Source organism: Nerophis lumbriciformis, linkage group LG02 (assembly GCF_033978685.3).
Source record: "Nerophis lumbriciformis linkage group LG02, RoL_Nlum_v2.1, whole genome shotgun sequence".
NCBI classification, from domain to species: Eukaryota; Metazoa; Chordata; class Actinopteri; order Syngnathiformes; family Syngnathidae; genus Nerophis; species Nerophis lumbriciformis.
Genome location: NC_084549.2, coordinates 40,256,952 through 40,271,033, shown reverse-complemented (window position 1 = coordinate 40,271,033; position 14,082 = coordinate 40,256,952). Strand labels below are relative to the sequence as shown.

Here is a 14,082-nt window from a genome sequence, read left to right as displayed (position 1 = left end):
TGAAATTTAACCCCGATTGAAAACTGACTGAAAGGTAGATATTTGACGAGCCTTTTGTGTATTGCTGCACCGTGTTGGGGACACTCAGGAGTGCAGTTGTCCGTGGCTTCATGTCAATATTTGTCTGTACTTATTTGACTGATGCATGTTTTTTTTATTTTTTTCATATTACATTTTTGTTTGTTACTTGTTTGGGGAGAAATAATATTTGACATGTGTTTAATTGTATTTATGGACTATATATGTAAAAACAAAACAAAAAAAACAAATGTTAAAACAAAAAAAGATGGAGATAGACATTTGATCGCTGTTTAGAAAGACGGACCAGGTTGCGTGATTGGTCAACGAAAGATGGACTCAGCCCGATGATACAGTGTATCCGGAAAGTATTCAGAGAGCTTCACTTTTCCACATTTTGTTATGTTACAGCCTTATTCCAAAATGGAATAAATCCATTTTTGTCCTCAAAATTTTTTACACAATACCCCATAATGACATTTTTTTTTTCATTTAGCAAATGGATAAAAAAAACAAAAACAAAAACAAAAAAAAACATGTACATGTATGTGAGTATTCACAGCCTCTGCTTAATACTTTGTTGATGCACCTTTAGCAGCATTTACAGCCTCAAGTATTTTTAAATACAATGCCACAAGCTTGGCATACCTATGTTTGGGCAGTTTCGCCCATTCCTCTCTGCAGCACTTCTCATGTTCCATCAGCTTGAGTGGAAAGCATTAGTTTTTATCCAGTATGTCTGCCTTGTTTTTAATGAATATTTAGGCCTAACACGCTATTGTATTTTAATGTTGGTCATTATGGTGGTACATGGAGAGGTAAGTGTTTCCTGAAGTGGTACTTGGTGAAAAAAGTTTGAGAACCTCTGGCCTATTCTATTTGTATTATGATGCACATACTATTGTTCTTTTAGTACTCATTAGGTGATGTCTGGGACCTCAAGTACAACATTTTGTGCCTTCTCATGTGTGGTGTTATGACAATAAAGTAAATAAGAAACTTACTATATTGACTACATCTTTGGACTACAACTGAATAAAAATGACGGACTTATGCAAGGCTCTTCGAGTAAACCTTTACCATTTATGGTGATATCCGCTGACGTAACTAAGACAAAATAAGTCTCAAATTTCATTGAGCGCATGTTTGAAAGAAACCAAGATTGTTTCATAAATCTCTCTCGCCATGCCTCAATGGTTTGATTTCAAATTTTTGGGACTTATGGAGATTCCAAGTACGCAAAAAAAAGTACCAACAGAAACGTTAGTTTGATGAAACAATCAACACACTTTTCAGCAGTCACACGGCCGCATAGCTCTCACATAGACATTGTGGACAAAGACTAAAGACACAAAGAAGCAGGTGTCACAACAATTAATGCAGTAGTGGGGACTCACTGATACAAAAGTCCCACATATTCAAGATTCAATATTGTTTATTGTCATATGCACAGTTAAACAGACAGTTTGCCGTACAATGGAAATCTTACTTTGCTAGTCCACCCTTCAACAAGTCACACGGTACTTAGCTAAAATAAAAATTAAAAATGTTATATACAAGGCACATTGAGTAACATAACATTATTGCACATTCTGATTCACAGTCAACACTAAAAATATGGAGGTGACATTGGATCACAGCAGCAGTTAAAAGTGTCTTTAGTGATCAAAGGTGAAAAGTGTCTACAGTGATGGTTCACAGTTCGGTGGTCATGGTAGCTGTCTTTTTTTCAAAAGATAAAAGTAAAAAGTAAAAGTATTAGCATAACACAACAAACATCCGTTTGTAGGTAAAATACTCATTTTGTGTATTTATAACAATAATATTACAGCAATAAATATAATATATTTAAGACAGAATTGACCTTTTTACAGTTGCACACGCACATACACGCACGCGCACACACACGCACGCACACACACACACACTCACACACACACACGCACACACGCACACACACACAGAAAAAACAAAGCCACCCACACACTTTTACTTTCATCACCTCATTATTTGGGTAAATGTATTTATTGATTATTCATTTACTTATATTAGGTGCATAGTAATGAACATATGCAACACATAGCCGTGATTACTACAATTATATATATATATGATATGATGATAACAAAACAATTGTCACCGATTATGTTCATAACTTTTATGGACAGAATTTCTAGGCGCAGTCAAGGCGTTGAGGGGATCCGGTTTGGTGGCTGCAGGATTAGGTCTCTGCTATTTGCAGATGATGTGGTCCTGATGGCGTCATCTGGCCAGGATCTTCAGCTCTCACTGGATTGGTTCGCAGCTGAGTGTGAAGCGACTGGGATGAGAATCAGCACCTCCAAGTCCGAGTCCATGGTTCTCACCCGGAAAAGGGTGGAGTGCCATCTCCGGGTTGGGGAGGACATCTTGCCCCAAGTGGAGGAGTTCAAGTACCTTGGAGTCTTCTTCACGAGTGAGGGAAAAGTGGATCGTGAGATCGACAGGCGGATCGGTGCGGCGTCTTCAGTAATGCGGACGCTGTATCGATCCGTTGTGGTGAAGAAGGAGCTGAGCCGTAAGGCAAAGCTCTCAATTTACCGGTCGATCTACGTTCCCATCCTCACTTATGGTCATGAGCTTTGGGTTATGACCGAAAGGACAAGATCACGGGTACAAGCGGCCGAAATGAGTTTCCTCTGCCGGGTGGCGGGGCTCTCCCTTAGAGATAGGGTGAGAAGCTCTGTCATCCGGGGGGAACTCAAATTAAAGCCACTGCTCCTCCACATCGAGAGGAGCCAGATGAGGTGGTTCGGGCATCTGGTCAGGATGCCACCCGAACGCCTCCCTAGGGAGGTGTTTAGGGCACGTCCGACCGGTAGGAGGCCGCGGGGAAGACCCAGGACACGTTGGGAAGACTATGTCTCCCGGCTGGCCTGGGAATGCCTCGGGGTCCCACAGGAAGAGCTGGACGAAGTGGCTGGGGAGAGGGAAGTCTGTGCTTCCCTGCTTAGGCTGCTGCCCCCGCGACCCGACCTCGGATAAGCGGAAGAAGATGGATGGATGGATGGATGGATGATAACAAAACTGCTCATTTCCAACTGTTTTCCCAAGGCAGAAAACAGAGTAGTACACTGTAACAACACAGGTACAAAAAAACACAGAACATTAACAGGGATTCTCAAACTGTGGTACGCGTATCACTAGTGGTACGCCAGCTAATTCGTCAATCTACCCCAGGGCAGCTGTGACTACAAATGTAGCTTACCACCACCACGTGTGAATGAATGATGGGTTCCCACTTCTCTGTGAGCGCTTTGACTATCTAATAATAGAAAAGCGCAATATAAAATCTAATCCATTATTATTATTATTATAATTAAATATCATATGTGCAATTACTTTAATTTGATCTATTATTACAGTACAGTGTTTTAATTTCCTATATTTAAACAGGGTTACTGTTCAAACTATGCGTAATGTAACAGTGGTCAACCATATTAAATATACTTGTTAAATAAATGATAAATGATAAATGGGCTGTACTTGTATAGCGCTTTTCTACCTTCAAGGTACTCAAAGCGCTTTGACACTACTTCCACATTTACCCATTCACACACACATTCACACACTGATGGAGGGAGCTGCCATGCAAGGCGCTAACCAGCACCCATCAGGAGCAAGGGTGAAGTGTCTTGCTCAGGACACAACGGACATGACGAGGTTGGTACTAGGTGGGGATTGAACCAGGGACCCTCGGGTCGCGCACGGCCACTCTCCCACTGCGCCACACCGTCCCTGTAACGGCGTGGTCGCATGGTTATGCGCGGGTCGTTTCTCCCAAGATGCAGCAGGAAAAAATGTATGCAATGTGCAGGTGAGACAATGATTTATTTGCATGAATCATGCATGAAATGCCGAAAAACAAAACAGGAGTGCCGATAGCACAGGAGGAAAAGCTAAGGAAGAGGCTAGCGCGGAATCAAGAATAAAAAATATAGCCGTCGTTAACTGTTGCGTAGTGCAAACAAGGAAGCCAGGCTGATTGTGGCGAGAAACTGGAATAAGTAGCTCTCTGATTAGTGCCCAGAAGCAGGTGAGCGTCCCAAACACTAATCAGAGGCAGGTGAAACTAATCTCCAGTCATGGCAACTGAAACACAAACCCAGGGGTGCTGAAAACAGAACTGAGGTAGTCAAAACAACAGAACAAAACATGATTTGGGCAACGGATCATAACAAAACCTCTGCCTTGTTTTCAATGAAAACTTAGGCCTACCCTGCTACTGTATTTTAATGTTGGTCATAATGGTGGTACTTGGAGAGACACGTTTTTTCTGAGTTGGAACTTGGTGAAAAAATGTTTGAGAACCACTGCCTTAATACATTAAAAGAGACAGACACGTCCAACCGGTAGGAGGCCACGGGGAAGACCCAGGACACGTTGGATAGACTATGTCTCCCGGCTGGCCTGGGAACGCCTCGGGATCCCCCGAGAGGAGCTGGACAAAGTGGCTGGGGACAGGAAAGTCTGGGCTTCCCTGCTTAGGCTGCTGCCCCCGCGACCCGGCCTCGGATAAGCGGAAGAAGATGGATGGATGGATGGATGGAGACAGGCTAAATGATTTTATATTGAAATCTGTTTTTAAGGTTGCATATGTGCAAAATAGCCTCATAATTGGGGAATTGGGGAATTAAATGCGCAGAATTGTTGGAATTGGGGGTTAAATCACCAAAACGGATTCCCGGGTGCGGCCACCGCTGCTGCTCACTGCTCCCCTCACCTACCAGGGGGTGAGGGTGATGGGTCAAATGCAGAGGATAATCTCACCACACCTAGTGTGTGTGTGACAATCATTGGTATTTGAACTTTTTAACTTTATAAGTAGGAGGCAGCGTTGTTGCAATATATAATGACTTTGACAGAGAGTTAATGGTGCGTGGATTGATGCCAGTAATTCGTTTTGAGCATTAAAGTGCGAAGTTGCCAGCATGACATCTTGGAGAGGCACGGAGGAGGATGGAGGATGGCGCAGGGGTCCAATGTGCTGTCCGGGAGGTTGGCAGAGCAGCAGCCTATAAAAGAGCAACAACTTGCCACCGGCCGCTCAGTCATGCTCTCGCAACCTGCAGGACGCGTGTGGGGCTTGCGCGCACTCCGCCACTGATCCTCTCCTCACTTTTCCCCCTGTTTCGCTGAAATGCACATTTCCCGCGTGGATCTCCGCGTGTGAACTTTATTACAAGACGGTCGGATGCAGTGAGCGCGTTTGACGCAAAGTTGACCCAAAAGAGCGGGATTCGGTGCGCAGCATTGGGGTCATGGACTATGGATGCTCTAAGTCTGACCGTCAACGCCGTGTCCTACACTGTGGTGGCCGAGCCGAGCCCGACTGACGACCCGTTCACCGGACCCATCCAGAACATCGCGCCATGGAACTTCACCATCTTGGCCGTGCTCATGTTTGTGGTCAGCTCGCTGTCGCTTAGCGAGAACTTCCTGGTCATGTTTGTCACGTACAAGTTTAAACAACTCAGACAGCCGCTCAACTACGTCATCGTCAACTTGGCCATCGCCGACTTCCTGGTTTCCCTCACCGGTGGACTCATAAGTTTCCTGACGAACGCCAGAGGTTATTTCTTCCTGGGCCGCTGGGCATGTGTGGCGGAAGGCTTTGCGGTCACTTTTTTCGGTAGGTGCTTGTCATTTCTGTCACTTTTGTCGTCTGTCTACGTGTGTGTGTGAGCTTTAAGCTGCAGGTGTCAGTGTTGGAACGTTGTTTGAAACACTTTAATAATGGCGTATTATACGGCTCGTCTCCATCAATGCTGAGTTCACCGTCAATAGTATTTTTTACTTCAAATATTTCTCATTAAGAAAGACAACATACACTATGGCATTAAGCCAGATTGTATTTAGCACATATGATTGCCAAATCATGTAAAGATGAACAAAGGAACACCTTGCTGTTGTCCTCACCCATAGCTTTATCTGTGGCATTGGATTCAAAAAGTTAACCGTCAGCGTAAACGAGGAACTTTTTCCAGCTAAACGTTTGCTCTACGTTTGTCCAAATTTACTCCGAATGGAATGATTCTCTCGTAAAATAGTTGTTCATGTTCAATTTTAGACATAGACTTAGACAAACTTAATGATCCACAAGGGAAATTGTTCCACACAGTAGCTCAGTTACAAATGATTGAAAGGATAATGCAGGTACAAAGTAGACAAAAAAATATATCGTAGTAGCAATATGAAATATAACATAATATTTACATATTATATATGATATACACTGATATATTATATTATTATAATTATATTATATTTTTATATAATATATAAGCACAGGGGTTAGTGCATGTGCCTCACAATACGAAGGTCCTGAGCTCGGGATCTTTCTGTGTGGAGTTTGCATGTTCTCCCCATGACTGTGTAGGTTCTCTCCGGGTACTCCGGCTTCCTCCCACCGCCAAAAACATGCACCTGGGGATAGGTTGATTGGCAACACTAAATTGGCCCTAGTGTGGGAATGTGAGTGTGAATGTTGTCTGTCTATCTGTGTTGGCCCTGTGATGAGTTGGCGACTTGTCCAGGGTGTACACTGCCTTCCGCCCGAATGCAGCTGAGATAGGCTCCAGCACCCCCCGCGACCCCAAAATGGGACAAGCGGTAGAAAATGGGTGGATGGATAATATATAACAATTACCATGTACAATATTACAGTATATTAAATTCTATTTCCTATATTTAACTAGGTATAGACTCATTGAGATTAAAATCGATTTTTCAAGAGCGATCTGACAAACAAGGTGGCACAGACAAAGTTACAATAATAATTACAACAAGACAATACAACAGAACAACAGCAGTCATACCACAACAGGTCCAAAAAAAATTAAAATGATGAACTAATAATTCAATTTAAAAGCAAGTACATTTCCCAAGAGAACTGGTTTCTCGATCTTTTAAAATGGACTTAAACTCTCCCAAAGGAATAAATTCTGGTTGCCTCAGATCTTTCTGGATGTCATTCCATGACCAGGGAGCAGCATAACTGAATGCTTTTTTTCCCCAAGTTCTGTGTTGGCTCTAGGAACCAACATGTGGATGACATCCTGTGAGCGTAGGCTGTAATGACTGGAGTCTCTACACACAAAGGAACACAGATAGGTGGGGACAAGTCCAAGAAGACATTTATATATAAAAACTATCCATCGTGAGAAAGTGTTCGGGCAGTTAAAGACGGACAGTTTGCCTTTGCATACAAAGTGCAGTGGTGGACAAGATCTCCACAACCAGTAATAAAACTGAAGGCACAGTGATATACAATGTCGTTTTGTCAAGTAAGTGCCAGGTGCATTCATAAAATGCAAGTCTCCATAATCAAGTAAAAGAATAAAGGTGGATGAGATCAGATGTTTCCTAACTTTTAGGGAAAAACAAGACTTATTTCTAAGAAACCCAATATTAATTTATGTAACAGCTGCAGCATAAAATAGAGAGTAGATCCAGCAGAAAATAGACATTATAAACAAAGAGAGGTAGCTAACATAGAAGCGGTCAAGTAATAGACAGATATCATCTATTGCTGTATGGGGAGTGATTTTACAGCTGGATGGAGTGCGGAATGAAGGAATTTTAATACGTCATTTAAAATTACTTTATTTATCAACGATACACAGTAAAATAGAATAGAAACCCTTTGTTGTCATTGTCATAGGAACAACGGAATTAAGTACAAATATTTTTAGCCCAGTTAAGTTGCTCCAGGACAAAATCGTCTTTATGGCGTTAAGAGTGTATAAATCCTTTTTTTTTTTTTTTTACTTTTTTGCATAAATTTCAGTCCTAAAAAAATGGAACAAAATGTAATGTTTTTTTATGTTAACCATTTGTATACCTTTTTTTTTTTTTTTTTTTTACTTTTTTGCATTAACTTTAGTCCTAAAAAAATGGAACAAAATGTCATGTTTTTTTATGTTAACCATTTGTATGCCTATTTGACCTATTGTCAGTTTTTTATTTTGAAATAAAAAACATAAAAATAGCTATCACAGTGGTCTACAACCCAAGGCTCTGGAGCCCTATGTGGCTCTTCTGCCTCCTTGTTGTGGCTCCCTCAAATTTTCTTTAACCACAGAGTGAGAACAATTTGCATTTTTAAAGAAAACTTCTGTAATTTCCGACTGTCTATGAGGCCGTGAATGTGCACAGTTCTAAGGCTAAAGTAAAAAAGACTGAAAGCCAGTGTTTTCAGTTCAGCTTCTTGAGTGTAAACCCCTTGGAGAGAAAAGGAAAAAAAGAGATTAATTTCACATGGACAGATTGCTTTTCCTGTAAAATAATTAAAAAACAATATGAAAACATTCAGATGTTGATAAGTTGTGTTACGTTTTGCAGCTCAATACTATTTTTCTTTCGTTAACACAAATAACTGCTTTTGTAATCCATCCCTTTTCTACCGCTTATCCCTTTTGGGGTAATCTCTGCTGCTAGTTAAATTCTGCTGAAACGTACCACTCAATACATTCTGAAAAGGCTACACAGGTTTGGTTCCATTTTGTATTTATGAATAGCGCTTTCATAAATCTAAACATTTAAAAACACTGAAGTTTTTTTGTTTAGTTTTGAATAAACCTAATATTTATTCATTTTTTAGACATGACAGTAATTTTTCAGACATTCTATGGAATTCTGGTAGTATTTAAGACATTTTAAAGCCATTAATTGAAATTATTAGATTTGATAACTTTTTGTCTTTTTAAGACCTTGTAGGCAGTACATTTTTAAGGGCTATGGTACTGGGGTAAAGAGCAATTTTTTATACACCTGATTACTTTTTCTTCATGGTGCTACTTAATTGCTAATAAATTATGTATGCCACAGACGATTAGGTCAAATAATAGAATAAAATGAATGATTGTTTTCCGTTACAGCAAGACAATCACATGATAATTTATCTTGATGTTATATTACCCTTCCTGATGTTTCCTGGTCGGAGATTGAATCCACACTGGCTTCCACAAACAGACAAAGCATGTTTCATTGCACCACCAGGGATTAATAATAAATTAATTAATTCTGCTATGATATTCTTAAATTTGTGACAGGGCATGAAATGACTGGGAATAAGTTTTAACATAAAGCACCTTGTCATTAAGTAATTGACACTTTAGAAAATATTTTTGATTCTCACAGCAATATGGCCAAAATTTGTCACTTTTAAACTCAATACGGTACACATATTTTTGTTTCTAAATACGGGATCATTCCGTTTTTTTAATGGACGGATGGTAACCCTATAAAATACACCTCACGCCAAAACCCAATACCATCCAATCCAAGAGTAATATGAAAAGATTTGCCTTTAGCACATTGTTTTGATATTTCTGTTAAGTATGTATTGGTTTTAGAACATGCAATTTCATTTTGGCATACATTGAATCATGATGACATTGACAGCTATTCTTTTTCAACTTCAAATTAAAAAGTTTGGTGACCTCTCTGCACTGCAGTTGTAGACTGCAGTGCAGAGAGTAATGTACGGTAATTATGTATCGTACATTATGATGTATAATCGTAGGCTGTAAAAACATATAAACGTATAAAAACATTATAAGGAAATTTTTTTTATCAACTTTAATGCAGGGGTGTCCCAACCTTTTGCAACCCTGGTCATATACGGAAAAACTGAAGAATGACGTCTTATTTTACTTATCGTATTTTCCTGACCATAGTGCGCACCGGATTATAAAACACACTGCCGATGAGCGGGTCTATTTTCATACATAAGGCACACCAGATTATAAGGCGCATTAAAGGGGTCATATTATAATTTTTTTTTAAATTTAAAACACTTCCTTGTGGTCTACATAACATTGTAGTTATTTGGTCAAAATGTTGCATAGATTATATTTTACAGACCATCTTCAAGTCGCTTTCCGACGGTCACTTCAGGATGCGCCGTTTTGTGGGCGGTCTTATTTACGTGGCTCACCTTGACAGCGTCTTCTCCCTGTCATATTTGTTATACCGGTGTAGTGTGCAAGGACGGTAGTCGAAGAAGTGTCAACAGATGGAACTGGGGCGGTATAGCTCGGTTGGTAGAGTGGCCGTGCCATCAACCTGAGGGTTGCAGGTTCGATCCCCGCTTCCGCCATCCTAGTCACTGCCGTTGTGTCCTCGGGCAAGACACTTTACCCACCTGCTCCCAGTGCCACCCACACTGGTTTAAATGTAACTTAGATATTGGGTTTTCACTATGTAAAGCGCTTTGAGTCACTAGAGAAAAGCGCTATATAAGTATAATTCACTTCACTTCACAACTGTTTTGATGACATTTAAACTTTATTTGAATCAACAAGGGAGCAGCATCTCTTCATCCGTGGCTCACTAGTGCAACAACAATGTGTCCCGTGAAAAAACGTCTGACTGGAACTCTCTAAAGTTCTGTGGGTGAATTATGTAAACCCGCTACACTGGTAGTTTTTAGCGCTTTCATAGCGAGTTTACTGACTGATGAGTTAGAACTTTACGCTACTTCGTATTATAAATGGCAACAGCGGAGGATGAATGTTTCATAACAAGAAGATAGAGGAAAAGAAGAAGCTTATCGACTACGTTGTCGGCACATACTACAATGGCGGACGCGCGCAAATTTTCAGGACTTATGCAGATCTCAAATACACATCAACAGGTACCAGAAGGTAAGAAAAGTTGGTTTTGCATAATATTGCAAAACCAAACACCAGATAATATGTCTGCTAATAGGAGTCATTTTGCTGTCCTAATACTTGTATGTTGAATCACAGCACGTCTGACTACAGTAGCCGGAATGCACCTACTCCAGTGTTTCCCACAGGACAGGCATCTATTTGTGGTGGTGTGGTGTGGTCGGGGGGCGGGGGGTGGCGGCGGCAGCGGCGATGACCAAGAAGAACGCAGAGTTGGAATATAATTACAACACTTTATGTACATATTTATATACAGATTTGAACAATTAGTTATTCACTGAAATATATTTATTAATTGTGGTTCTTACAAAAAATATATCTTATAAAATAAAAAAGCTAAAATGTCTCTTAAAGCTCTGCCCCTTTAATTAGTGCATACATCATCTGTGTGAAGGAGTTAACATCCAACATTAGAATTTATTACTAACGAGCAGAACCGCTCTATGTACAGTGCCGTCTAACCTTAAGCGGCAGCAGCTCAACACATGCAGGGTTCAACAAAAAGGTTATTTTCTACTTGCCTGACTTCTCAAATCTACTTGCCCCAATATTTTTACTTGTACTGCCTAGGTTTTTTTCTGGCTGTGTAGTGCTCATGGCTTATATCTTACTAAAATTATTATTATTATTACCTATAATTACATTTAAATGGCATTGCATACATGCAAAATTAAATGCTATTTCACATTATTTGACCAATAGCAGTTACACCCATCTGAACAGGTCAGCCACCTGTTTAAAGCCCGATCCCAGTTGAAATCTTGAAATGAAGGGCCTTTAATGGCCAAAACATTAACCTGGACAACATTTTAACAGCTGGTTGGCTCAGATTTTATTCTTATCATTGCATTCACATGCTGCAGTGGACAGTGGACAATTTAGCTTCAGTATTAATGCAGTATCTGAAGCACCGTCTCCACGTGTGTTTATTGACAACAGGGTTATAACCTGGACACGCTAGCTCGTCGGTATGGTAACAGGTGACTGTTACTGCGTGCGTCTGCCCCGGCCCCCGAGTCAAACAGTAGCGGTGTTAATGAAGCAGCGTCAGGCTACTCACCGTCAGTGAAACTCTCGGTGAAATCGCGGATTAACGTTAAATATATGACGAGCCGCGAGCGATGCAGCTATAACCTATCTCACTTGATAAAGCACCCGCTGCGGCGACCCAGTTCGATTCGCTTTGCTCCGCGTCAATCCCCCCTCTCCCGTCTCTCTCCAGCTGTCCTTTCAAAATAAATGCATTCAAATCCCGGAAATAAAAATTAAGAAAATCCGAGTCGGTGCTGCACACTGCACAGGTTCGGACCACTTTTGAACTTGTTTGCCAAGACGTCTTACCCTCGTATTTTGATCCGGTCGGTCCGTTCTTCTTTTACTTCGTCGTCGTCGTCGTCTTCTTCTGGCCTACCAGGTGAATTAAGTGCTATTGGCGGAGTTACAATGCATAGTAGGTTACCGCCACCTACTGCACCGGAATTGTAACTACAAGCAACATTCACAGACATAGTCTCATTGCTTTTATGAGCGGTCGAGCGAGTCAAAAGCCGAAAAATCTATTTGTGGCGGACGTAATTCTTTTGTGGCGGGCCGCCACAAATAAATGAATGTGTGGGAAACAGTGTACTCCATCAAGCGGTGCGGCTTCATAGCTTACCAAAGTCGTACTAAAACATCTTTACAGATTTTTGAACGCCGTGTGTAATGTTTTATATTCTCAATGGAACATTTATAGTTTTGGTGTTGTTTACTGGCGTCATAATGCATCTACACATATCTCCTATGTGTGACTACCATCTACTGGTAACACTTATCATTACACTATGTACCAAATAAAATAGCTTTGAGGTCGGTAAGCACCACCAGAATTATTTTCGTACATTAAGCACACCGTGTTTTAAGCGCCCTGTCGATTTTTGAGAAAATGAAAGGATTTTAATTGCGCCTTATAGTCTGGAAAATACGGTACTTACTTACGGTACTTTTAGGGCCTGTCATACGAAAGGTTTGCATGCACTAAAACACGTGCAAACCTGATAGCACACGCATTGCTGATCTACTGAAAGTGTCTTAACGCATTTGTTAAGTGAGCACATTAAGGCGTGCAATCCATTTTGCGTCTCTCTGTTCATTAATATGCAAGATAGATGCTGATCATCAAAACACCCACTATACTGGGAGGGGAAATGCAAATATAATTATTTTGCACACGCAATGAGATTCATCAACACTCATCACCGTTTTGCGAGCACTATTTTGCATTCTATTCAGCAATTTTCTTTTGTAATTTTATTGCTGCTGAATGACTTAAGGGGCAGATTAAAACAAATTCAATTGATGCATTTTGTTGTCTGCTAGCATTTTTTGTAATGTTACTTTTTTAAAATTTAGGAAATATATTGCTATAATATATCTCCCACATGAAAAGACATCTCTCATTGTGATTTTTTCTGCATTTGAGTCATTCTGAGCGCACAAATGTACTGGTGATGCGATGCACACCCTCTTGCACAGTATTAAGTGTCAGGGTGCATATGTTTCTGTTGTCTAGAATGCAATTCAGAAAAGGTGTTACAGATTATACATTTGTGCTGCTGGTTCAACACATCACACACAGGTAGGAGCATGATAACATGAATGTACAGAAAACAATTGTCTCCGTGGTAAAAGGACACCAAATCCTATTTTAAATAAGGCAGTCTGCAACACCCCTCAAATGTACAAAGTGTTAGATCACACACAACACGCCCACTTGTAGTACACGCAATTTTTTTTTAGCACGCAATGTATAGTGCGTGGTAATTGAATCTTAGTTAATCAAGCCCTTAGTGTATTAAAGATGCTAAAACAGATCCAACATGGGTCAATATATAATACAGTATCTGAAAAAAACATCCATATTAGCACTGTGTCATAGTTCCATCTAGGGCTGGGCGATATGGCCTTTTTAAAATATTTTTAGGCCTTGTCACGATACACGATATATATCTCAATATTTTGCCTTAGCCTTGAATGAACACTTGATGCATATAATCACACCAGTATGATGATTCTATTTATCTACATTAAAACATTCTTGTTCATACTGCATTAATATATGCTCATTTTAAACTTTCATGCAGAGAGGGAAATCACAACTAAGTCAATTGACCAAAATTGTATTTATTAAACAGTTATTAAGCAGTGGCACAAACATTCATGTCATTTCAAAACAGAAAGTGCAAGATTGTCAGAGACATTTTAAAACAAGCTATGAGTGCACTTTTGTGCATGATGTCACTAAGATGACATATCAAAACACTAAATTAAAGTGCACTTTTTGTACAGAACATCACTACAATAGTTTAAA

The 14,082-nt window shown here is 40.3% G+C and overlaps 1 protein-coding gene across 2 annotated transcripts in view; it reads left to right on the top strand.

Annotated features, from left to right (window-relative positions):
- Window positions 1–5,198: 5,198 nt before the first annotated feature.
- Window positions 5,199–14,082, top strand: part of valopa (vertebrate ancient long opsin a) — a 72,047-nt gene continuing 63,163 nt past the window's right edge. For both annotated transcript variants that reach the window (XM_061962844.1, XM_061962853.1), the window contains exon 1: window positions 5,199–5,689. In XM_061962844.1, the coding sequence (XP_061818828.1) occupies window positions 5,326–5,689 (364 nt within the window). In that variant the 5' untranslated portion in view covers window positions 5,199–5,325. The remainder of the gene's footprint in view (window positions 5,690–14,082) is intronic.